Raw genomic sequence first — 27,441 nt, forward strand, 5'->3', positions numbered from 1 at the left:
TGAGCTGTTCTAGCCATAATAGCCCTATTTGGTAAAAGTCCCTATCTTCTGTATAACAACCGTTACCTTGTCACAACACAACTGATAGGCTCAATGTAATGTGAGAGAGAGGGGAAGCACCAAGGTGTGTGCGCACGCACGCGTAAGCGTGTGTTGAGAGAGCGCGAAAGAGCTGATGAGACTTTATTCACATCAAATCTGTTGTAGTTTTTAATCCTCACACTATTCTGGAAGCAATATCGGGATGAGGATTTATTTTCTCACTGGTCGCTTGACAGAAACAGAAAAGTAGCTCTGCGTTTCGGTGCAGAATGAAGCGTTCCGAATGGGGACCAGACCCCGTGCCGCGGACATTGTGGATGGCACTTTATCCACGATTTATCGCCTGAAAAACAGATGGAGAGTCAATTTGACCACACGAACGTGGAAGATGACTTGTGCGTTTTCTCTGTGTATCCTCGTATATGTTTTGGATTTAGCTGTTGGTATGTCTCCGTTTTTTGTACTACATGGAGCATTTTGTTGTTATTAGCTAAAACGTTTTGATTTTATTTCTAAAGCTCCATGCTGTAGACCTTTTTTACTAACCTATATATTTCACATTTAACATACTTCTGTGTTAGGCTGTAGCTCTAAAGCCTGCAGATTGAAATGACATTGCAATGATTATAGGCTGCAAACTTACTTGTTTTACATATTTGAAACTCATTACACTAGCCTAGATTGACCGTAAACAGTTCCAAGGTATTGACAGCCATCCAAAACGATTAGTTTGTCCACGAGGAGATGCACTGTATCATACAGCAATTTCTGTAGACTGTACATTGAGTACACTCGTTGAATGCATGTTTGACTTAAATAGGCTAAAAATTGTCTCATGCTAGTGAGGCTATGATGTCACAATCCTAGTTACCCAATCCAGTTTGTGATTGATTATCTGAGGGATAAAGGCTATTTGGCTGACCCATTTGACAGGTAATCTGTACTCTACAATGATTAAATGCCACTGTCCCAAGGCTCTAGGACCTGACAGAATGCAAGCCAACAAAACATTGCGGATATGCATTATTTCAAGCATCTAATTTAAGTAACATGATTTGCAATCAGGATCTGTGATAACATGTAAGTATAGCATTTCAATCTCATCATATGGCAATAATATATGCTATGGAAATGGAGGGGAGGGAGAGCATAATTGTGATTTCAGTGAATGCAGTTCCTATTGAAGTTGCTCTGTCACATGTGTGTGCGTGTGTGTTTGCACGTGTGTATGCCTGGATCTGTGTGTCTCTGGATCTGAGTCTGGCTCTGCAGTCTCGCTTGCCAGACGAATGGCACTCCACCCCCAGCGGCTCGTGAGATCAAGTTGGTCTGTGAGAGAGAGAGAGAGAGAGAGAGAGAGAGAGAGAGAGAGAGAAAGTAATCTCCTTGCTAGCTTTCTGTCAGTGCTTCATTCACAACCTCCTCCTTCGCAGAGTCAATGCTTGCAGGCTTCAAGCATAAGCTTAGGCCTTGATTGTGCCTATTTTCAGAAGAATCAAGTCTCACAACAGTGCCAGTGTTTATTTCTCTGATCACCGTATAATTCAAAATAATTGGACTGTGTGTACTGTATTGAAGGCCTACAATGTCCTCTGTTAGATACAGTAGATGACAGCTGTCTGTCATGGTGTCTGCTCAGAAGACGGAGCGAGGCTGAGAAGCTTGTTGTTCATTGTAGCGCACTAACTTGAGATGAAGTGCACCCTGGGTATTTGCAGTGGGTCTTCTACTGTTTAATTTAGTGACATTTATTTGCACTAAAGAAAACAAGTGATATACAGATTAAAACACATTTTAAAAAGATGTGCAGGTGAGGTTTGAAGCCCAAGGGCTTACATGAAAACCACATCACAAAAAAAATAAAATACAATACATACAGTTGAAGTCGGAAGTTTACATACACTAAGGTTGGAGTCATTAAAACTTGTTTTTCAACCACTCCTTAAATTTCTTGTTAACAAACTATAGTGTTGGCAAGTCGGTTAGGACATCTACTTTGTGCATGACACAAGTAATTTTTCCAATAATTGTTTACAAACAGATTATTTCACTTATAATTCACTGTGTCAATTCCAGTGGGTCAGAAGTTTACATACACTAAGTTGTCTGTGCCTTTAAACAGCTTGGAAAATTCCAGAAAATTATGTAATGGCTTTAGAAGCTAATTGCCATAATTTGAGTCAATTGGAGGTGTAACTGGATGTATTTCAAGGCCTACCTTCAAACTCAGTGCCTCTCTGCTTGACATCATGGGAAAATCCAAAGAAATCAGCCAAGACCTCCGAAAATAAATTGTAGACCTCCACAAGTCTGGTTCATCCTTGGGAGCAATTTCCAAATGTCTGAAGGTACCACGTTCATCTGTACAAACAATAGTATGTAAGTATAAACACCATGGGACCACGCAGCCATCATACCTCTCAGGAAGGAGACGCGTTATGTCACCTAGAGATTAAGGTATTTTGGTGCGAAAAGTGCAAATCAATCCCAGAACAACAGCAAAGGACCTTGTGAAGATGCTGGAGGAAACCGGTACAAAAGTATCTATAGCCATAGCAAAACGAGTCCTATATCGACATGAAAGGCCACTCAGCAAGGAAGAAGCCACTGCTCAAAAACTGCCATAAAAAAGCCAGACTACGGTTTGCAACTGTACATGGGGACAAATATCGTACTTTTTGGAGAAATGTCCTCTGGTTTGATGAAACAAAAATAGAACTGTTTGGCCATAATAATGGAGTAAAAAGGGGGAGGCTGCAAGCCGAAGAACACCATCCCAACCGTGAAGCACTGGGGTGGCAACATCATGTTGTGGGGGTGCTTTGCTGCAGGAGGGACTGGCGCACTTCACAAAATAGATGGCATCATGAGGGAGGAAAATGATGTGAATATATTAAAGCAACATCTCAGGACATTTAAAAAATAAAAAATGTTTAACCTTTATTTAACCAGGCAAGTCAGTTAAGAACACATTCTTATTTTCAATGACGGCCTGGGAACAGTGGGTTTAACTGCCTGTTCAGGGCCAGAACGACAGATTTGTACCTTGTCAGCTCGGGGGTTTGAACTCGCAACCTTCCGGTTACTAGTCCAACGCTCTAACCACTAGGCTACATCAGTCGGGAAGTTAAAGCTTGGTCGCAAATGGGACTTCCAAATGGAAAATTACCTCAAGCATACTTCCAAAGTTGTGACAAAAGTTGCATACTTCCAAAGTTGTGGCTTAAGGACAAGAAAGTCAAGGTATTAGAGTGGTCATCACAAAACCCTGACCTCCATCCGATAGAACATGTGTGGGCAGAACTGAAAAAGCGTGTGCAAGCAAGGAGGCCTACAAACCTGACTCAGTTACACAAGCTCTGTCAGGAAGAATGCACCAAAATTCACCCAACTTATTGTGGGAAGCTTGTGGAAGGCTACCCGAAACGTTTGACCCAAGTTTAACAATTTAAAGGCAATGCTACCAAATACTAATTGAGTGTATGTAAACTTCTGACCCACTGGGAATGTGATGAAAGAAATTAAAGCTGAAATAAATCATTCTCTCTACTATTATTCTGACATTTCGCATTCTTAAAGTTCTTGAGTTTAAATGTATTTGGCTAAGGTGTATGTAAACTTCTGACTTCAACTGTAAGTACAAAAACTACTGTACTTAAACCATTCATCATTAACTCGCATTCATTTATATTTCCTGGTGGTAATATAGTGAGTCTGGGCTCTAGTTGGGTGAATAGGGACTATTGCTGCCTTTTGTTAACTGTGTAAGACAATGGTGATGCATTCAGGGGCCAATTCTGACATAAGAATTTACGCCATTCCTACGCATACCTTTCCTACGCATACCTTTCCTACGCATACCATTCCTACGCATACCATTCCTACGCATACCTTTCCTACGCATACCTTTCCTACGCATACCATTCCTAAGCATACCATTCCTACGCATACCTTTCCTACGCATACCATTCCTACGCATACCATTCCTACGCATACCTTTCCTACGCATACCATTCCTACGCATACCTTTCCTACGCATACCTTTCCTACGCATACCATTCCTACGCATACCATTCCTACGCATACCTTTCCTACGCACTTCTCAGTATTTGGTAAGTATTTGGTATTCATACTCACACCTACAGTGTCATTGCTCAAAATGGTATGCAGCATCATCTGGATATGTGTGCAACAAAAGTTAAACATTCACCTTCAGGTACCATTTCATTCAAGCTGTCTACGCATACAACCTTTGATAAATCACCGTATGCACCACATAGAACGCACTGCAGCTGTCTCTGCTGGAAACGCACTATTCCATTGGAAATGAAAGTACTTCTGATGTACCAAAACACAATGACACTATCGGTGGGATCGAGACGTTACCTAATTCAGTCGTGTTGCTGGAGACAAATAAATGAGTAATCTGCAGTTCGATAGTCACCAAACAGAAGAAAACGGACCTAAATAGGGACGGACTACCTTGTTCTATAAGAAACCCTTATAAATACAACTCTGATTGGGATTGTATATTCTTAGTGGAAGGGCCCCTTTAAGAAATGTCAACTGACATCATAAAAACACCTGAGTCAAGTATTTTTGCCTCCACCTACAGGGCTCACGCTTACATGGTTGAATGGCAGCTCTCTGCTCCAAAATGCTGCAATTTCTTTATTTCTTTTTCAAATGTTTGTGAGTACAAAGCTCCCTCCAGTTCTGTCCTGGGTCAGTCGATGGAAAAATGGGGGATTAGCGGAAAAACATGAGGAAAAAGAATCCACCTTGACGTCAGGGTGTAGAGGCCAAGGTGGGAGGAGGGGTGGGGATTCTATACTGGAGTAGCAGTATGAAACAGGAGATTATACTCTTTACCAGCTGCCCAGCACTGTGCTACGCTTATGTCTCTTTAAGTGCTCTGGGATCAGTCCTGGGCCATCACACCATCACACTCAACATGCCAAAAAGTCAAGGGTCATCGTGGATACCTGATCCTAAAGATTTAATCTGTACTATGTACACCCTGGTGTTATTATATAGGTTATTATATTATTATATAGGTTGTTTATAAGTCATTTTGGGTTTATTTAACTTATTTTAACATTCTGTCCTGATGAGCACGTTTTTTTATTTTTTTTATTTTATACATTTTACCCCTTTTTCTCCCCAATTTCATGGTATCCAATTGTTTTAGTAGCTACTATCTTGTCTCATCGTTGCAACTCCCGTACAGGCTCAGGAGAGACGAAGGTTGAAAGTCATGCGTCCTCCGATACACAACCCAACCAAGCCGCACTGGGCGCGAACCCAGAGTCTCTGATGGCACAGCTGGCACTGTAGTACAGAGCCCTTAAGCCACCCGAGAGGCCCTCTGATGAGCACATGTTTAACTTAATAAAAAACATGTTTTACTATATAAAGAGGTTAAATAACAAAAAGGACTATAGGAAATGCCTAATTAAGTGCCAAATAAAGTAACATAGTTGACTGTAACAGGGTTGACAATTTAACCTTAAATAAGCCATAAATCCCCTTGTGACAGGCGGAATGGAAGCTTGTTGTGTACAACCGGGAGGGGCAATTGAATGCAAGCTGTTATAATTGTTCAAATATTTCTATCCTGTCTACCTATGGGTAACAGGGTTGACGTGTTATGCTCGACCCACTCAGTTTCCACCACAAAACACCAGAAAATTGTCAAAAAGAGTAGAACCTGATTTGACTATTAGAGGTTCAATGTCTCTTTAGGAAAATGTATTTAAGGCCTCCCGAGTGGTGCAGCGGTCTAAAGCACTGCATCGCAGTGTTGCGGTGTCACTACAGCCTGCGATCGGCTGTGGCTAGAAGTCCCATAGGGCGGCGCACAATTGGCCCAGCGCTATCCGGGTTAGGGGAAGGTTTGGCCAGGGGTGCATTACTTGGCTCATTGCGCTCTAGCGACTCCTTGTGGCGGGCCGGGGCGCCTGCAGTCTGACTTCAGTCGTCAGTTGAACAGTGTTTCCTCTGACACATTGGTGCAGCTGGCTTCCGGGTTAAGTGGGCGGGTGGCTGGTCATGTTTCAGAGGACACATGACCTGACCTTCCCCTCTCCCGAGCCCGTTGTAGACTTGCAGTAATGAGACAAGATCGTAATCACGCAATTTAGGAGAAAAAGGGGGTAAAAAAATGTGACAAATAAAAATGTATTTAAAAAGGAATAGTTTTACCATTATAAAATGAGAGTTCAGTTCACGTAACAGGGTGGACCTTAAAATAAGGGACATGTATTTTTAGCTTAAAATGAATCACTAATCACAATAAATAAATAATAATCTTCAGAAATTATGTTGTCAAATGACGGTGAAAACTTAGAGAAATGTTGGGGTTAAGTGGGTTAAAATCTTCAAAGAAGTCACAGAGAGTCCACAGAGGGACATGTCAAAATGCTGATTTATTGAATTTTCCATATGGCACTTTATTTAATACAACAGGCTTTTAAATTCCAATATTGGTGCAGAAGGGACTCATTTTGTGGAATGACCCATACAACACTATAATAACACTGACAATATTTACTTACCCTAAAGCTAGGTGAGATTCTTTCTGCCACAGAATGCGCTGATGAAAGTGCAGCAGATAACCTAGCAGTTAGAGCGTTAGGCCAGGAAACCAAAACGTGGGTAGTTCCAATCACCAAGCTGAAAAATCTATTAATGTGCCCAAGAGCAAGGAATGTATAACTCTAATTGCTCCAGGGTCACCGTTGATAATGGCAGACCCTGGCCATGACCCCACTCTCTAAGGGTGTCTCAGGGGGAGTTTCCAACTCACACATGCACATAATACACACTTGTACATGGGAAATAAGACAAATATAAGCAACCACCTAATTATTATAAATGAAAACACATAATGACAGTGCATTAATTCTCAGAGAGAATGAGGTCGCTACTAGGTTATCTCTGCCTCTCCAGGTTAGAGATAGAGATCTGTGCTTCTCAGCACTATATCATGTCTTTGGCTTGTTTAGGAAACAGGTTGGTTTTTAATTGACCATACTTTACTTTTTACCCAGAGCCACAGCACTTAGCACACACTAAGACCACGATAATGGGAGAAATAGCGAGACATAAACATGCACTTGTGCTGCCATTGCCACCCTACCTTTACACAGATATGGACACCTACTATTACAGCACCACAGTTAATGAATGAACAAGTCCATAATGATCATGAAAGTAAAAGGGGGAAATGTGTGCACACAATATTCCTATCCAAAGCTGTAATAGCCTGCGAAAAAAAAAACTTTTGGCCATTTAGCCTTGATTGTGCACTATTAACAATCCATGTAATTACAGCTAGCCCATAAGGTTTGATTTCAAATGCTCCAGAGACGTGGTATGGTGGTATGGTGGTATGGTGGTATGGTCATTTGAGAACTATAGTAACACAAACACAAGAGGGTCTTTAAGAATCATAAAATACAATAGAACAACTTTATGTCTAACGAATGCCTTTAGCAAGTTTTGTGCTGGACTATGTTATGGGTTTCATAGAAGGGACTGTATATTGTAGAGATAAACATGTGTGGAAATGTGTGTAACATATTGTACTTCTTTCTTTGACCCACAGGCTATTTAACTGTCACTCTTGAGCCTCTCCCTCCCGTTGTCATTGGAGACACAGTAACGCTCAAGTGCAATTTCATGACAAATGGCAACCTGCGAGAGATTGTGTGGTTTCGGGTGAGTAGGGTGGCCTTGATGTCACTGTACGAAGCGTATGGTTGTTTGCAACAGCACATACTGTTTACCTCTAGGAGAAGCTTTTGATTAGGTCGGCTTTGTTCTCTGACATTTTCCATTGACACTTCAATTAAAACGCTGACAAACGCATCAAAGCTTTTGATGCAAAGAGAGAGTGCATTATATACCCAATATAACTGTACTATATCTGATGGCTTTTGAAGAGCTACTAGGTTTGATAAGCTCCTTAAACTATGAATGTATGTAGCGGTATGTAATGTAGTCCACACGGACAGTTTGTTTCACCCTGAGCTCCCAGCTCCTCCAAAATAAAATGAATACCTAGTAACAACTAACTAAACTGATTAAAGTGGCAAAAGAAGAGGCTTCAAAGCTCTCTAGCCTTCATGAATTGGAAAAGAATAACTGTGTGCATCGATTTTAAAAAACAGATTAATCTCACGGCACAATGCCTCTCCACTAATTGACCTTGATATTTTGTGTGTATGCATTGATATGTACTCTATGTGTGCCGTTTTTAAATGTATGTAGTTCTGTCCTTGAGCTGTTCTTGTTTATAGATGTTCTCTATTTTGTCATGTTTTATGTTCTGTGTGTACCCCAGGAAGAGTAGCTGTTGCCTTTGCAACAGCTAATGGGGATCCTAATAAAATATCAAATACCAAGATCGTGTTTTGTGTAGACACGTGTTACAAGTAGGTGGATACATGTCCAGGCTGTGTAATATGAGGTATTCCTTCACTTTCTAGGTGACAGAGGGTGGCAGTGCCAAGCAGAAGATCTTCACCTATGATGCCATGACCAACACCAACTTCTCCCATATGGAGGACTTCCGCAGACGAGAAGACTTGGTCTACCAATCAACTGTCCGGTAAGCTTGAACTGTAGGCGGCAGCCTCAAGAAAGAGAATATTGGTCAGTGTTTTCACTCACAAGTGTAGGCTTATTTGATTTGAGCTTACATTATTTTATCGTATCTTATTGTATTTTATCTGATCTTATTCAATGCTTTGAGTACCTGGAAAACTCCTAACCTATATGGCTATTATCTTCGTGGGGTTTGTTGTTGTACTGCCAGGCTCCCTGAGGTCCAGATGGATGATGATGGGCCTTATGAGTGCCACGTGGGGATCTACGACAAGGCCTCTAGAGACAGGGTGGTCTTAGCCTCTGGCAGCATCGTGCTCACTGTCATGGGTAAGATTCAAGAGAATTAACGCTATAATGATATGATCCTGTGGTATTTTAATCACCTCTGCCTCCCCCTCTGTTGAGATGTGGGAAATGCACAGGAGACTACTTTCTGATAGTCTTTTATATAAATCCGTGTTGCCTCCCACAATGTTCCCGTTTAACACGTCTGTACGTAATAGAACGTCAGTTTGGCATACAGAGACCACGCCACTGCCTGATCTGCATGAATACAACACAAAATAGTATCTAGCAAGATGGAGATCACGGAGGTTATTTTGAATGAGTGCATTTCGCAAGTGGCTAGTTTGCATCAACTAACTTAATTTAAACCACTGCAAATGTTTTGCCTTATAACGTTGGTTTCGAATTGCGACGTTCTGGCATGTCTACCTTGTGATTTGTTGGAGAGTTGTCTGTCTGACACCCTGGAATCCCTCCCCCGATCAAGGTTACCAAGAGAGTCCATCTTGTATACCAGACTAACATCTTGTATACCAGGTCTACGAGACTAACGTTATGCCCTCAAGTACAGTACATACATTTTTGTTTCATGTTTCAGTTAGTTTTATATGTAGCCCATCTGAAAATACTAGATGCAAAATGTGCCTATATGTAGATGGTTCTCTCGTTTTGAGTCACAGGTTCTATGCTATTTTTCCTCCATAGTTCCTCCTAAGTCCATTTCTGTAGTGGCAGCAGACTGCTCGGCTCCCTTCAGTCGCTATGACACCCAGAACTTCACTCTAGTCTGCATCGTCATGGGAGGAAAGCCAGCCCCTATGGTGAGTTTGCCCACATGCAAACAGTACTCATACTGAAATATGTTTTGAAGTAAAAACACTTTTGAAATGATGGGTGTGATTGGTTGTTACGGGCTCATACTATGTCTTTATCCTTTCAGGTGTACTTCAAGCGTGACGGCGAGCTGATCGAGGTGGACCCCTCTATTATGGAGGGTGGCGGGGGAAAATCCCAGGGCAGGGGCCAGGCAGGGCTACGGATCTCTAGGCCCCCGATCAGTAGAGACCTGGATGACACCAAGCTGAAGAAGTCCCTCTCCCTGCTTGACCAGGGGAAGCCACCCCGTCTGGACCATGACACCCCTGGGAAAGGAGGGATGGGGAAGATGGTAGGGGCCGGGAGGGAGCCAGGAAGTCTGGAGGGGTCTGAACCCAGCCCCACCACCCCGGAGGTGATCCCAGAGACAGTGGTAAGCCGGGAGTTCCCTCGCTGGATGCAGAGCACTGACCCGCTCTACTACTTCCAGCACCGGCGGCAGGTGTCCAGTGACGGCACCATGGAGGTCAGAGCCATGCTCACCTGGAGCCTCAACCCCCAGCTGGACAACGACGCCCTCTACAGCTGCGAGGTCAAGCACCCAGCTCTGTCCATGCCCATGCAGGCTGAGGTCACTCTGTGTGAGTACCAAATTAGACCATGACAATCAGCTGGATACCAAATATCTCCTCCATGAGGACATTAACCCACTTTTTAATGCCACCCAAATACTGGCTTCCCAAGGAGTCCATGTCTGTATTAACCTATCAGAGCTAGGGATGCAAGGATAGAGAACATTCTAAAATAATAGCTTGTTAAAATAATAGTTCAAATTCTCTTTATGTATTTTTACTGAATTAACGGAAAATGAACATGGTGTCTGAAAGCTCGTAATTTGGGGAATATACACTGAGTATACAAAACATTATGAAGTGTCGATGAAGGGGAGGAGACAGGTTAAAGAAGGATTGTTAAGCCTTGAGGAAATTGAGACATGGATTGTGTATGTGTGCCATTCAGAGGGTGAATGGGCAAGACTGCTATTTATGTGCCTTTGAACAGGGTATGGTAGTAGGTGCCAGGTGCACCGGTTTGTGTCAACCACTGCAACGCTACTGCTTTTTTCACACTCAACAGTTTCCTTTGTGTATCAAGAATTGGTCCACCATCCAAAAGACATCCAGCCAACTTGACACAACTGTGGGAAGCATTTGAGTCAACAGGGCCAGCATCCCTGTTGAATTCTTTCGACACCTTGTAGAGTCCATGCCCTGACAAATTGAGGCTGTTCTTTCTGATGGCAAAAAGGTGGAGTGCAACTCAATATTAGGAAGGTGTACCTAATGTTTGGTGTGCTCAGTGTATGTACAACCCTACTTAGAGCTAATGCATTCAGTAATGGCAGAAAACAGGCACTTCCCAGCCTTAAGCATCAGCCAACTACAGGAATATACAGTACAGAGAATCTGATCACTGCTTTAGCTCAGGATCCAGCAGCAGCCAGCAACTGTTTATAGGCAGTGACTCACTTAATGAGGATGCTCCTTAATGGAGTATTTTGTTCAGAGGATCCATTAGTTCTGCTTAGAAATGCTTGAGAAATCTCACAGTAGATTAGCCATTTTCTGCACAGTTACATATGTAATTCCATAAGCACACACACCTACACAAACATGGTCTGTATGCAGCACAGCCACCGGCATCAGTTCATGATGAATACACGTCGAACCTCATATCAGTTAGTTTGAGTGGATTACTAGATATAGTGGAGACGTCATCATCATCAAAAACAGTTATTCCCAGTCAGCCATGGTTTAGCAGGCATGCTCAAATAAAAATGGATTCTAAAGCTGAGAGCTGTTTGCGAAGTATACAGAGAATATAGATGCTTAATTTATTCCTTTAGAAATAATTTGAGACATAAGGAAAAATAGTGTTTGCTAAATGCTAAAAGATTGAAAATATGTAGCATTCATTTTTTAATATATTTTTTTATTTGTTTCCCTTTAGCTGCTCCCAGGGGCCCCAAACTGTCCATGACGCCTGGTAAGGCTAAAGTAGGAGACACTGTCCGCATTACAGTTCAGGGCCTCCAGATCTCATCCACTGGGGTGAGTACAAAATAAATGCTTTATTTTTCAATTATTCATACCAGTAAGTACATTCAACTGTAGGAAAGACCAACCACATATCACCATCATTGAAAGAAAACCTTCTTAAAAAATACAACATTTCTCCAGCAGGTGTTGCGCTACAACTATATAATACAACTGGGAGATACATCTGAATGAAAGTCGTATGTACATTTGAATGAAAGTCATTCCGCATGTTTGAGGGAATTTGTAAGAGTAATGCGAGCTGGCAAGGCGCACAATTGATCATCTTGATCACATACTATTTATTTGGGAGTCAATGTGTCTTGCATATCAATGATCTTGTATAGTCTGACTGCAATGTTGTCAATCTCATTACACACATTATTTACAAAGGATGCTTTTCCATATGCACTTCCCAGAACATGGTGTTCCCCGAGCCATTGTTCACCTGGACCAGAGTGGGAGGTCCTCTGCTGGACGGGAGAGAGGATCATATTGGGAGGGAGCTGGTGCTGGAGCGAGTACCGGCCAAGCTCAACGGCTCCATGTTTCGGTGCACTGCCCAGAACCCTCTGGGCTCCACAGACACATACACACGGCTTATCGTGTTTGGTGAGTGTGTGAGGGTTCTATGTGTCAGGTTACCCTCTCTCCTCATGCACATGACTTACTTTGTTTTCTCTGTTTTAACAGAGAACCCCAGACTTAAGAAGGGGAGACACAATTTTGTTGGTAAGCATAGAGAGAATGGAAAAAAGAGAACTCAATTCTTTACATGGTCAAAGTAAGACATCATCCTACTGAAGATGAGGTAACTAACACTTATTTCCTTCTATTAGTAGATGCAGCCTATTGCAATGAGGGACTGGGGCTGACCACCATGGTGTTAATGTTAACCCTGACATGGGAGATGACGTGAGCAGCAAAATGGACCCATGACCTTATTCAGTCACTCTAATCTCTCCAGTCTCTTCCTCGTCACTCACTTCCCCATCTTCTGGAGTTCCAGCCACTGGACCTGAAGAAGCACTGTTCACTTTTCATAAAAGCAACGTCTGATAATAAAAACATTGTCAGAAATATGAGAGATAAGAACTACATGCATTCTAACTCTCTTCGTGTTTGTTGTCACTCTGCCTGTCTAACTGCATGTTCCCTTTTCGTCTTGTCAACATCCTACGATCAACTATCACAGTGGCTATGTTTTATGTTTGACCCCAATGTGTGTTAGAGGTCTTTTTAACCGAGTTGGTGTGGGCTGGCCCACATTAGATACTTTTCCCCATCTTCCTGTTATTTGAAGGCCAGAACACATAAAATGTGACACGCTTTTCCCCATCTTCCTGTTATTTGAAGGCCAGAACACATACAATGTGACACGCTTTTCCCCATCTTCCTGTTATTTGAAGGCCAGAACACATACAATGTGACACGCTTTTCCCCATCTTCCTGTTATTTGAAGGCCAGAACACATACAATGTGACACGCTTTTCCCCATCTTCCTGTTATTTGAAGGCCAGAACACATACAATGTGACACGCTTTTCCCCATCTTCCTGTTATTTGAAGGCCAGAACACATACAATGTGACACGCTTTTCCCCATCTTCCTGTTATTTGAAGGCCAGAACACATACAATGTGACATGCTTTTCCCCATCTTCCTGTTATTTGAAGGCCAGAACACATACAATGTGACATGTTTTTCCCCATCTTCCTGTTATTTGAAGGCCAGAACACATACAATGTGACATGTTTTTGAAATATCTTGGTCAGCCAGACCTTGATTGAAATAAATGTTTGGTCGGAAAAATAATAATTGAATTAGGTAAAGAGCTGTATATTTTAGGCCATTGGCTAAAATGCTTGCACTTCTTTAAGGAAAATGTATGGTCTGTGGTAGGCCTACTGGCCCTACTTTAATGCACAGCCTAGTTTCTTTTACCAATGAGAAATCTTAGTCACGGAGCCAATGTGACATTGATTCAATGGTTGGAAAGATGGGGAGAGGTCTGTCTGTGATAAAGATATGTTTTGCTTTGTTGACACCACACACCACAAAGCAAGGCCTGCAGGCTTTATTTTTTATTTTTTTATTATGTTGATTATTGCCCCGTCGTGTGGTCAGGTGCTGCAAAGAAGGACCTAGAACAACTGCAGCTGGCCCAGATCAGAGCGGCATGTCTTACTCTTCACTGTAATCAGAGGGCTAATATCAATACTATGCATGCCAGTCTCTCTTGGCTAAAAGTAGAGGAGACACTGACTGCATCACTTCTTTTTATAAGAAATAATGTGTTGTAAATTCCAAAATGTTTGCACAGTAAACTTACACACACTTACCCCACTATAAATGCCACCAGGGCTCTTTTCACAGTCCCCAAACAAATTTAAGAAAACATACAGTATTAAATAGAGCCTAGATTGCATGGAACTCCTATCTCAGATGGATCAAATGAACAGCGAACCTGGTTTAAAAAAACAGATAAAGTATCACTTCACGGCACAATGCCTCTGCTATTTGACCTAGATATTTTGTGTGTATGTACTGATATGTAAGCTATGTGTGATGTTTTTCATTTACGTAGTTCTGTCTTTAAGCTGTTATTGTCTATAAATGTTCTGTATTATCAAGTTTTGTGTGGACCACAGGAAGAGTAGCTGCTACTTTAGCAACAGTTATTTGGGATCTTAATAAAATACCAATATTCTGCCTATCGTTTGGATATGTGCTGTGCGGGGCATAGAGATCTGTGATGAAACTTAAGCCTACGATGACATGATATGTCATGTTGAATATTGTCACCTAAAAACTACATGAATATGTAATTGGATCTTTATGGCATTAGTGATTGCGTATAACACCCAGGTAATGAATATCACCCGAGACAATTTCATTTACAGGCTACAGACTATATGGTTACTGGAGTCTATTGCCAATTCATACCATGAAAACAGTGGTGGTTGTAAACGTGGATCATGTCACTCATTCCACGGACGGCGGAGTCACTGAGGGTTTTCGCTCCACCCTCTGATTGACAAATGAAGGTTACTGCTTAGTAACTCACTTCACCTGGTTGTCTAGATCCGCAGACACTCGTCCCTGCGTGGACTGAGGTTGACAACACTGACGTAACCCCGGCAAATCATTTATTGTTTTTCTGCGACTTTCTCTAGCAGCTTTCTTGGAAGAAGGAAAAGCGCTACACGCACTGTCAAGTCGGAGGGGCTATTGGCTAATCTCCAACATTCAAACTGTCAATCAAGATGAAAGGGCTATATAAAGCCATAGTACGGGTAGTGAGACAGTGCTGGGATAGAACAGTCATATAGGCAGTTGTAGACGCGAGATCCAGTCGTTCTGTTGGTTGACGCACGCACTGTGTTGGCGCTCCATGTCAGCTATTATCACTGCATTTTCGTACTGTTCCTATTATGACAAAGCCGTATGTGTGTCGTACCTCTGATATTAAAACTGGATTGATAAGAATTTTGTCGTAGAGGGGTAGTGGTATGGAGAACACTTAGACGTCCATCTGGCATGAGCCACGCACTTTGGGTAGGTGTGGGTTGTCTATGTGGCTACTCTAATTTCATTCTCATCAAAAGGCATCTTTATACCTAACAAATTCGTAATGGATTTAAATAATTTCGGAAACGCGGTGCTTTTCACGTTCCACATCATCTTCTGCATATTGAAAGCATGCTTGGGATTGTTGATCCGGAACAGACGGAAAGACCTTCGCGGAGAGGTGGTATTGATCACCGGCGGTGGACGGGGCATCGGTCGGCATTTGGGGAAAGAGTTTGCAAAACATGGCGCAAAAAAGGTAAACTAATTACTGCCCTTTTTTTTATTACCAATTTCTGTTTTATACTTGATACACGCCCAGTAATAATAACAAAAAGGCAAAGCATTAACAGACAGCTCACATCGCTTCACACAGCACCTTTGTTATCCTGGTTTTCATAAATAGAATATTAACAGGAATTCCAAAAACAATTGAATAATCTGAAAGTTGGGGGGAAGGGACAGTTGTCTGGAAGTGTTTTATGATGTATATCTTATTCTATTCTAGCATAACTTCAGAATCGAGTATTTTTGTATTACTTCAGTTCAGTTTTTACTTTTCTCCATGTGAAAAGTATTGGGAAAGCCCCAGTACTTACTACACTAGTGGAAAGGAGCCTGAACTCTCTTAGCCCCTAGCTGACCTGGGTGATGTATGATGTGTAGTGTTCTCTTCCCCTTTTATTGTAAAGGCACACAAACACAGGTGTTTCCTCGGTCCCTGTGCTTTACAATGGGGGCGATGACAGGTTGGGTGGATGGCTTCGTGGAACTACAATGATATTGCCTTTTTAACCTCAACTCTAGCTCCTCTGGGTCCCCAGTGACTGTTCAATAAAGTTCACTGACAGGGTAGTGGAACGCACAGTTCAGAGTAAGGTGAAAATATTCCTTTTATCATCAAAGCATTTGTCATTGTTGTAAAATGATCTGGTGTGTGTGTGTCTGGCCAGTAGCCATCCATCCTGGGTTATCAGTGCACAGGGACCCCTCTGAAGAAGATATTAGATCTGAAAGTTTCTTCAATTAGATCCACTTTAGCCGACAACCGCATAGCAGTTTTTTGGCGGTGTCGGAGGTAGAACTGCATTAGAGCTGTCAAATCCCCAAGCGGCTCATGGCTTTATACCTAAAGCGGACCTTGTCGTTGGCTGCACTGCGTCGCATTAAGAGAAATTCCATGCAGCCTTGTTTACAAGTTCAAACACTGGATGGAATGTGCGACGTAATTTACACCTTGATTAGGCTGATAGAAATAATTATTTTTATGTAATGATTTTCAATTCGAGCGTTATTTCTATATAGCCTACATTTTCTCATTCTGAATTTCTAACGCGAGTGGGACAAGTGTGGCTTCATGACAATGATCAAGAGCAGCTGCTCACTGATTTGATGGCACCAACCATGTTACAGCTCCGACACATCAGCTATGCGCATGTTGGCTATCGCCGGTCAACGTTTGATTAATTAGGGCTCTACTCAATCCATAAAGCTGAAGCGCTAGACTCATGATACTTTTAGATTGAGCTGACATGCAGAATTTACCGTAAATAGTCTCCGCTAAAGTGGGAACGTTGCCTTCAAATTTCAAACACTGAAGTTCAGAGCCTTAAGTCATTGGATTTCCCTCAACTGCACATCAAATAACTTGTCTGTGGTTGCGCAATCTCTAGCTAATGCCTCAATTGGCAATTAATCATATAGAACTCAAACGCACAGCAATCTCAAACAGATGGCAAAGATGTTAATAACGTAATAGAGTATAGTTTGAATCTACTGTAAACTACCTGAGCACTAGTTTAAGAATGCATGCAACATTTTACCAATGCAATTTGAAACATAAAATGATACATTGGTTTGACAAAAGGATTTTTATAATATTCATCTACAACCCTTATATATATATATATATATATCTTAAATTAAAAACAACCTTCCTCTTACCACCCAGAAAGCCTATGTTTATTTGTGATTCCTACAAGAACACAAATCCAAATATGCATTCTCATGTCACTGGACTGCCCTTTTTGACCGCTCTGCCTGTTGTCAGTTGATCCTGTGGGGCCGCACTGAGAGGTGTCTGATTGAGACCTGCGAGGAGATCTCTCTCACCACCGGAGCCGAGTGCCATTACTTCCTGTGTGACGTGGCCAATCGGGAGGAGGTGTACAAGCAGGCCAAGGTGGTCCGAGAGAAGGTACAGTAGAGATGCACCCAAATTAATGACCTAGTTCCAAAGTCATTTACAGTAGATAACAAACACCTGACAGTAATAAATTGTGTTATACATCCAACCAGTCTTTCAAAGGTTGCCTTTGGAATCTTCCAGTGTTTCACAGTATTATGTATCAACTTAACCAGTGGTGTAGTGGTGCCTGGAGAAGTGACTATGTTCTAATTCAACCCCAAATGTTCCAAACGGCCTGCCCAGTGAAGGAAAGGTGCCCTGTATTAGAAATTATATGACAAACGGTTACATACACTCTCTGAAAGGCCTACAATTATAAATCCCATATTGGTATTTCAGTCAGGTCAACCCAAGCGTACTGTGCAAGTAGGCTTACTATTGAACGAATAAATTGGGCTGTCAACTGAGTCAGAAATGTACAGGTTTTTGATGTTCACTCTCAAAGTTGCTGTTTAAATAGTAAAACAATAAAATTGGATGTTCTTAAACCACATCAGGAGACTAGTTTGACTTTCTTTTTGTGTAGTTACCCTTTAATTCAGTCGTTCTGTAGCACATGAGTCGGATTTTGCAAAACAAATGGCCACTGGATTGAGGCATTTCATGATATCATTCTGCAGGCTACTTTTTCTTTTTTTTTTATATTTAAAAAAATGTTTACCTTTTTATTTTACGAGGCAAGTCAGTTAAGTCAGTTCTTATTTTCAATGATGGCCTAGGAACAGTGGGTTAACTACCTAGTCAGCTCGGGGGTTTGAACTTGCAACCTTCCAGTTACTAGTCCAACGCTCTTACCCTGCTAACCCAAGTGGTAGTTAACATTTAATTGAGAAGGTTTTTGGGAAGGCCTTTCTATCTACCAGAAGACGCTTGGGCCCATCATTAGCAGCTCTATTTTTCCTGTTCCTTCATTTAAAAAAAAAAGCATGGACATTTTCCTTCATGTTATGAGGCACGTCTTACCTTGCTTTAAAGTAGACTACAGCCAAAATTCCATCATAGAACCGTGAAGGCAATTATTTTATAACTTCCTCATGTGTTTACAAAGACCTCATTATTGGTTTCCATCTAGCAGCCAAAGGCATTATCGTAGTCATATTAGCAACACATGATAGTTGTTGCATCTTTAGGTCTCCCCTCTTTCTAAATGTCTAAAAGCTATTTCTATCTGTCATGTTTGGTGTGCATTTTAGGGAAAGGGGGAGACCTAGTCAGTTGTACAACTGAATGCATTCAAATGAAATGTGTCTTCCACATTTAACCCAACCCCTCTGAATCAGAGGGGGGGCTGCCTTAATTGACATCATCGGCGCCTGGGGAACAGTGGGTTAACTGCCTTGCTCAGGGGCAGAACGACAGATTAAAAAAATAATAACTTGTCAGCTCTGGGATTCGATCCAGCAACCTTTCGGTTACTGGCCTAACGCGCCTTCCTACCTGCTGACCGGTATTTTCCCTCAAATTGCATTTTGGAACATTCGTGCATTGGCCTACCGCTGTGTTCACATTGCTGCACCTAAAATGTGAAGAAATAGTTTATCAACATTTTTAGGTGAACATTCTGATAGGTTCCATCAGTCATATTAATTGATACAGCATATACCTCCAATACACAAGGCTACTTTGATGCACATCGTAGGGATTAAGAAGTGAGTATGCGTAATAAACACTGAAATCCGTGGGTCTATACCTGTGTATACCCTCCTACACCACTGAGTTTAACTCAAGTATTATAATAAAACAAGGATTAACATGACAATTATCGCTCACTTATCAGCCTTTCAATTATACCAAGGGAAACAAAGTGAAATGCTTCGTAAACAGCCGTTGTAGACAAACAGTGAAATGCTTCGTAAACAGCCGTTGTAGACAAACAGTGAAATGCTTCGTAAACAGCCGTTGTAGACAAACAGTGAAATGCTTACTTCTGGCATAAAACGAGATTTGGGTTTTTACAACCAAATATGTTTATTTTTGTATCTTAGGTGGGCGACGTCACCATTCTAGTGAATAACGCTGCAGTGGTTCATGGGAAGAGTCTGATGGCCAGTGACGATGATGCTCTGATGAAGACTCAACACATCAACACGTTGGGCCAGTTTTGGGTGAGTGTTAAAAATATGTACTTTAGATAAGTATGCAGCAAAGTGCTCATTCATTATGGCATTATGTTATGAAGCTTGTATGAATTTAGATTTGTTTCAGTTCCGAGGCTCAGTATTGGAAATATTAGGGTCATCTTTCAATGTATTGATCCCACATGTGAAGGGGAGAAACTATACTTTACTCTAAGTACTGAATCATTGGATCTAAGGTAAAATGCTGGCAACAGAGTGCTGGTTGACACTCTTAATAAAATGATCTTACATGATATTGGTGTTTGTCCTCTGATCTACACAGATGGGATGTGGAACAGGTTTGGTTCCCCTTCTCTCTGAGTGCTGAAACCCTTCTGTCATGGTTGCCAATTCCAGGAAGTAGGGAGGGAACCTAGTATGAGAGAAGAGTGAAGGAACAGCTAGGGAATAGTAGTGAGTGGAGCAGAACAATGTGCAGACTGTCACGTTTCTCTCGCTCTCTCCAATTCAATGGGTGTTATTGCCATGGGAATCATATGTTTACATTGTCAATTTCACTTGCTTTGGCAATAAGAAAATAACAAACATACTCACAAAAGTTAAAAGAATGTAGACATTTCAAATGTTATTATTGGCTATGTACAGTTGTAACAATGTGCAAATAGTTGAAGTATGAAAGGGAAAATAAATATGGGATGTATTTACAATGGTGTTTGTGCTCCACTGGTTGTCTTTTTTTTGTGGCAACCGGTCACACATCTTGCTGCTTTGGTGGCACTGTGGTATTTCACCTAAAAATATATTGTATTTGCTTTCAAATTCTTTGGGTTTTTGTAATCTGAGGGAATTATGTGTCTCTACTATAGTCATACATTTGGCAGGACGTAAGAAAGTGCAGCTCAATTTCCGCCTAATTTTTGTGGGCACATAGGCAGACCTGGCTCTTGAAGACAGGCCATGGTGGCCTTTTTCTGATAGCAAGACCATGCTCAGAGTCTGTACATAGTCAAAGCTTTTCATTTTGGTTCAGTCAGTGGTCAGGTATTCTGCTACTGTATATTCTCGTTTTAGGGCCAAATAACATTCCAGTTTGCTTGTTTTTTTTTTGTTCTTTCCTGTGTGTCAAGTAAGTATTTGGTTGGGTCTAGTTGTGTTGCTCTGTGGGGTCTGTTTGTGTTTGAACAGAGTCCCAGGACAAGCTGACAGAGTGCAATCTTCTCCAGGTTAATCTCTCTGTAGGTGAGGGCTTTGTTCTGGAAGGTTTGAGAATCACTTTCATCTAGGTGGTTGTAAAATTCTATTGGTTTTTCTGAATTTTGATAATTGGCGTGAATTGACCTAAATGTGCTCAGCATTTATTATTATTATTATTATTATTATGTGTGTTTTACTGTATGTTGTACACTGATGTTTTTGCTGAATTCTTCATGCAGAGTCTCAATTTGGTGTTTGTCCTATTTTGTGAATTATTGGTTGGTGAGTTGACCTCACATCCATAGAGGGCAATGGGTTCTATAACTGATTCAAGCATTTTTAGCCAGATTCTAATTGGGATGCTGAAATTTGTTCCTTTTTATGGCATAGAAGGCCCTTCTTGCCTTGTCTCTCAGATCGTTCACAGCTTTGTGGAAGTTACCTGTGGTGTTTAGGCCGAGGTATGTATTGTCATATGCTTTAGGGCAACAGTGTCATGGTAGAATTTGTGATCCTGGCAACTGAAAATAGTTTGGAACGCCATTATTTTTGTCGTACTGAGATTAACTGTCAGGGCCAAGGTCTGGCAGACTCTGTGAAGATCTAGTTGCATCCTTGGTTGGGGACAGAAGCACCAACCAAACAGTAAACATTTGACTTCAGAATCAAGTAGGGTGAGGCCGGGTGCTTTAGACTGTTCTATATCCCTCACCAATATGTTGCTATAAACTTTGAAGATGGTGGGGCTCAAGCTGCATCCCTGTCTTACCACGCAGGAGTACCCCCCTGGAGGCGCAAATCTGTTTCTGCCCATTTTTAACAGCATACTTGCTTGTGTACATGGATTTTAAAACCTTTCCCAAGGTTTCTGTTATTGGGGTTGAATTTGTCTCCACTTTTGTGGATATGGTGTGATCAGTCCTTGGTTCCAAGTAATGGGCAAGGTGCCTGAGCTAAGGTTGTTGTTGTAGAGTTTAAGTATAGTCAATTGGAATTTGTGGTCTGTATATTTGATCATTTCATTTAGGATACCATCAACACCACAGGTCTTTTTGGGTTGAAGGGTTTAGTAGTTCATGCAATGTAATTGGAGAATCCAGTGGGTTCTGGTTGTCTTTAAAAGCTGACTCTAAGATTGTTTTAATTGATCATGTATATGTTTTTAATTTTATTATAGGGCCAAGAAGTTTGGAGAAGTGGTTTATCTGTACATCTCCATTTTGGGTAGATAGCTCTTCATGTTTGTGTAGTGTGTTCCAATTTTCCCAGAAGTGGTTAGATTCTATTGATTCTTCAATTACATTGAGCTGATGTCTGACATGCTGTTCTTTCTTTTTTCTTAGTCTGTTTCTGTATTGTTTCAGTGTTTCACCATAGTGACATGTTTTGTCCAGGATGTTGTGGATTGAATTGGTTTTTGGCTAATTGTTTTTTGTTAGGTTTCTGCACTACCCTCCCATCTATAGTATGCAAGTTGTTTATTTTGATGCCTCAATCATTGAGTATTTCTCTGTTCATGTAGACTGTGATTCTGCTGTGATCTGATAGGGATGTCAGTGGGCTGACTGAGAGACTGGGTTGAGGTTTGTGATAAAGTAGTCTACTGTACTGCTTCCAAGAAATTAGCTGTAGGTGAGGAGTCCCCTTAAATCCTACTATTGACTATACCTACCCAGCATGTGACCAAGCTGAAGGAGTTGTGACCCGTTTTTGTTGGTGGTTTTGTCGTAGAGGTGGCATATTGTGGCAGGAATGCTGTCATCTTCAGGTAGGTGTCCCCCCACCCCTCCCCCCCTGTGTCTTGATGTCAGGTTCTTGTCCAGTTCTAGCATTTTGGGTCACCACAGACTAGTACATGTCCCTTGATCTGGAAATGATTGATCTCCCCTTCTAGGATAGAGAAGGTGTCTTCATTAAAGTATGGGGATTCTAGTGGGGGGATATAGGTTTTTATTTTTTGCTGAGATTATTTCCTTATTTAATTGTAGTCTCTCTTTCTCTAGACCACCAAAGCCTTCCTACCCCGCATGCTAGAGCTTTGCCATGGCCATGTGGTGTGTATCAACTCCATCCTGTCCCTGTCCTCCATCCCGGGGGCCATAGATTATTGCACCTCCAAGGCCTCGTCCCTGGCGTTCATGGAGAGCCTCACCCTGGGCCTGCTGGACTGCCCTGGGGTGGGCTGCACCACCGTGCTCCCCTTCCACACCAACACTGACATGTTCCAGGGCATGAGAGTCAGGTAAGTCGGACCACCATGGGCCTCCCATACATTGGGCCTACTATACATGGCACTCTAGTTTTGCTATGGGTCAACCAGTGTATAGTGAGTCAGCACACAGAAATGACACATGGGCTCAGATAGAGGTTCCTTAAGAAAACCATAGATGGAATAACCAATGGCTGGAGGAATAAGTTCAGTATTGTTGATTCATCCATTTTGTGATAAATTCATAACACATTTCACATGTCTTGCATGGCTAAATATATATATTTTTAATTGAACCTTTTTTATGTAACGAGACAAGTCTGTTAAGAACAAATTCTTATTTTCAATGAATGCCTATCGGGGAACGGTGGGTTAACTGCCTTGTTCAGGGGCAGAACCTTTTGGTTACTGGCCCAACTCTCTAACCACTAGGCTACCTGCTGCTGAAAAAAGAGTAAAGGTGAAGTGTTGTGTTCATCCCCCAGGTTCCCTCAGCTCTTCCCCCCGCTAAATCCTGAGCTGGTGGCCCAGCGGACGGTGGACGCAGTCCGGACCAACACTCCATTCATCTACTTACCTTGGACCATGCATGCTCTCGTTATTCTCAAGAGGTAGGGGGACCCAATCTGTCATGACACCAAAGTAGTGTACTGGGTTAGATTAATGAAGCTGTGACAACAGGTTTTCTGAGCGTCGGAAACTGTTAGTCCTCTGAGCTAAAGCCGTAGGGATTAGTCTAGGGTGCTAACGCAAGTATTCAGGTCTCAGACAATGTTAATTATTTAAGTCCACTTAAGTACCTCTGTTACACTAACATGCTCCATTCCATCTCCAACAGCTTCCTGCCTCAGGCAGCTCTGGAGGAGATCCAGCGTTTCTCAGGGTGCTACACCTGCATGGACACCTTCAAGGGACGTACATAAGAACGGAGAGGCTACACGCGAGTAGTGAGCATCAGAAGCACGAACATTGTGGCTTGGCACTAAGAACCGCACAACAGCTTCCTATCAAATGAGTGGAAGTATCTCCAAGACAACAGAGGCCTTAGGAACTATGGGTATTTGGGGTCACAGTGCCCTGATGGTGCAAGAAGAGATCGGCTGTGGAATCTTGAATTGAATAGTGGTGTTTGGGTTGGCAGATTGGGTGGCCCCAAACTGATTTCTATGCTGCTTGGAGTTGGTTGGTGTTTCCTCCAAAGCCTTTCAGTTTGGGATCATGGACTAAGCACCAGATGGACTGGTATTCAGAACTGATCAAGCCTTACCACTGTGGTAAACTTCCCATCTGTCTTACTAATGATACCATTACTAATTTGAAAATGCACAGAGATTAGGTTGAATGGATTGTACTCAGTATGTTAACAAATGAGTAACATCTGGTAGTTGCATTTCATTTGTGACTTCTTGGAGTTTTTGTGTTAAGAAAAAAACTGGTGTTAAATCTGTATTCAATAGTCATATTTTGGGGGATTTACCACTTGACAGTATTGTGAATATGCTGTCTTGTGTGTGTTTGCGCAGATCCAGTCTTTTGAGTTTTTTTATTGTCTGCTAAAGACTCCAGCCTTCTCATGGTCAACATTCCTGTGCTGCAGCCCTGCCAATTGTGAGCTCATTGTTCATTTTGTAAGGGTTGTCATAACACTCTCTGCTTCATAGGAAAGTATACCGGAGACGTTCCTTCCATTTGAAGACCCATAGAAATGGTTTCAGGGGGACACGGGCAATACAATCAACATTCTCAGATTCATCATTGATTTGACACATGGGATAACATTTATTTGATCCTATACTGTGCCTACTGAACACACTTGTTGGTACCCTCTTTATCTGTCCCTCTCGGCTCTGTCTTTTAATCTTCTTTAGTATGGTCATCCATCTGGAGCACAGACAGCTGGAGAATCATACCTGGCCTGGTGGGCTCTATTGTCCAATATCAGTTTTCCCACATTATGTTGAACTTTGGGTTATCTAGGGTTATGGTGGTTATGGTTAGCATCTTAAGTAGGTGACGATATTGAACATTCAAACTTGATGTATCTTGATCAAAGAATTCCTGAATTGGGAGAGTTTTTTGATAAAACTAACTCACTTGGACACATTTAGTGCACAAAAGCAAGGGAGGCACAATCATACTGTTTTAGACCAGAAATGTTTCAGAATGGAATCCTGAATGTAATGGTCCAACCAATGATGTGTGTATATACACCCTGGATTGCAGATGCTATGTAATGCCCAATGGGAGGCTTTGAAGCCACCAGTTGGCCATATTGGCACTCCCCAGTCGGAGCAGCCCTCCATAAAAATGAATGGAATTCCACAGTATTTCAATTAAATGTTTCAAGGATAAAATTACCTGTTGTAGTGGGGTCAGTTACAGAACTTTCTAATTATTTGACTTTAAGAAAAATGTTTAAATATATTCTAAATGTTTGTTTTAGCTCACATAATATAAACGTATGCATTAAGGTGTCTGTAATAGAATGAACATGGCAAAACAAATGTAGACCTTAATAAATCAATTTCTATAGCTTCCAAAATACAATGGTGGGCGAGTGTCAAGATGGAGGGGTGGTGGATTGAAAAAAGCACCCTGTCAGTCATCTAGAGTGTGTGCGTGTGTGTATATATGAGATTTAAAAAATATATATATAGGGCTCGTTTCAATCAGATCCGCTTTAGCCAACATCTGCATAGCGGGAGTGGAACTGTGTTAGAGCTGCAAACGAGTGGCTACTGTAATCTAATGCCTCTGCCCTGAAGCAAGCACCAGCTAGCCTTGAGCTTGGCCTCGAGCTAGGCCCATATACCAGCTAATTCTAGGGCTACAATACCTCCTTTGCCAATTGGCCTGGACCCCTTTGTCGACACGGAGCCCCGCCGATCCATCATGACTGGACTGTCGACGAGACCACATCGGGCGATCACAACAGGCTATTCTGTTACAATATCACCACAGAACCATCTACTATCCCCGGCCCGCTAGCTTTTTCTGAACGCTGTGTCCCCTGCTTGCCCAGCGTAGTAGTGACTACTGAACTGCACCCTGACTCACCTATTGCTACTCTTTTGACCCTATGATCACTCGATCACACAGCTGATGTTCCCTGGACTGTTTCAATAACACGGTACCTCATTTTGTTTACCAGTCGGCCCCAGCCTCGAACTCAGGTCCTGTATGTACCTAACTAACCCGTTCTGCCCATTCCTTGCCATTTACCCGTTGTCTTAGCTCTCCTGATCAACACCTGTGACTGCTTTATGCCTCTCTCTGCTGGAGGCAGGGCTTTCTCCTATAGAGCTCCATTTTTATGGAACGGTCTGCCTACCCATGTCAGAGACGCAAACTCGGTCTCAACCTTTAAGTCTTTACTGAAGACTCATCTCTTCAGTGGGTCATATGATTGAGTGTAGTCTGGCCCAGGAGTGGGAAGGTGAACGGAAAGGCACCCCCCCCACCCAAGGGGCGGGGGGGGGTGCGTCACCTGGGTGGGTTGATTCACAGTTGTGGTCGGCCTGTCTGGGTTGGCGCCCCCGCCCCTTGGGTTGTACCGTGGCGGAGATCTTTGTGGGCTATACTCGGCCTTGTCTCAGGATGGTAAGTTGGTGGTTGAAGATATCCCTCTAGTGGTGTGTGGGCTGTTCTTTGGCAAAGTGGGTGGGGTTATATCCTTCCTGTTTGGCCCTGTCCGGGGGTGTCCTCGGATGGGGCCACAGTGTCTCCTGACCCCTCCTGTCTCAGCCTCCAGTATTTATGCTGCAGTAGTTTATGTGTCGGGGGGCTAGGGTCAGTTTGTTATATCTGGAGTACTTCTCCTGTCCTATTCGGTGTCCTGTGTGAATCTAAGTGTGCGTTCTCTAATTCTCTCCTTCTCTCTTTCTTTCTCTCTCGGAGGACCTGAGCCCTAGGACCATGCCCCAGGACTACCTGACATGATGACTCCTTGCTGTCCCCAGTCCACCTGGCCATGCTGCTGCTCCAGTTTCAACTGTTCTGCCTTACTATTATTTGACCATGCTGGTCATTTATGAACATTTGAACATCTTGGCCACGTTCTGTTATAATCTCCACCCGGCACAGCCAGAAGAGGACTGGCCACCCCACATATGCTCTCTCTAATTCTCTCTTTCTTTCTCTCTCTCGGAGGACCTGAGCCCTAGGACCGTGCCCCAGGACTACCTGACATGATGGCTCCTTGCTGTCCCCAGTCCACCTGACTGTGCTGCTGCTCCAGTTTCAACTGTTCTGCCTTATTATTATTCGACCATGCTGGTCATTTATGAACATTTTAACATCTTGGTCATGATCTGTTATAATCTCTACCCGGCACAGCCAGAAGAGGACTGGCC

At 42.3% G+C, this 27,441-nt stretch overlaps 2 protein-coding genes across 2 annotated transcripts; both read left to right on the forward strand.

Moving 5' to 3' along the window:
* Positions 1-119: 119 nt before the first annotated feature.
* LOC118359440 (immunoglobulin superfamily member 21-like) lies at positions 120-14,557 on the forward strand. Its single transcript, XM_035737962.2, has 10 exons — positions 120-485; positions 7,652-7,764; positions 8,535-8,656; positions 8,864-8,982; positions 9,646-9,761; positions 9,881-10,397; positions 11,767-11,867; positions 12,272-12,464; positions 12,546-12,584; positions 12,692-14,557. The coding sequence occupies exons 1-10, from the start codon at positions 326-328 to the stop codon at positions 12,769-12,771; spliced, it is 1,560 nt and encodes a 519-aa protein (XP_035593855.1). The 5' UTR covers positions 120-325; the 3' UTR covers positions 12,772-14,557.
* A 512-nt stretch (positions 14,558-15,069) lies between these two features.
* LOC118359728 (short-chain dehydrogenase/reductase 3-like) lies at positions 15,070-25,521 on the forward strand. The gene is made up of 6 exons (XM_035738381.2): positions 15,070-15,679; positions 17,471-17,617; positions 19,594-19,713; positions 22,884-23,122; positions 23,575-23,700; positions 23,928-25,521. Exons 1-6 carry the CDS (start codon positions 15,485-15,487, stop codon positions 24,010-24,012), a joined length of 912 nt encoding a protein of 303 aa, XP_035594274.1. The 5' UTR covers positions 15,070-15,484; the 3' UTR covers positions 24,013-25,521.
* The last annotated feature ends 1,920 nt before the right edge of the window (positions 25,522-27,441 follow it).

Source organism: Oncorhynchus keta, chromosome 27 (assembly GCF_023373465.1).
Source record: "Oncorhynchus keta strain PuntledgeMale-10-30-2019 chromosome 27, Oket_V2, whole genome shotgun sequence".
NCBI lineage: Eukaryota > Metazoa > Chordata > Actinopteri > Salmoniformes > Salmonidae > Oncorhynchus > Oncorhynchus keta.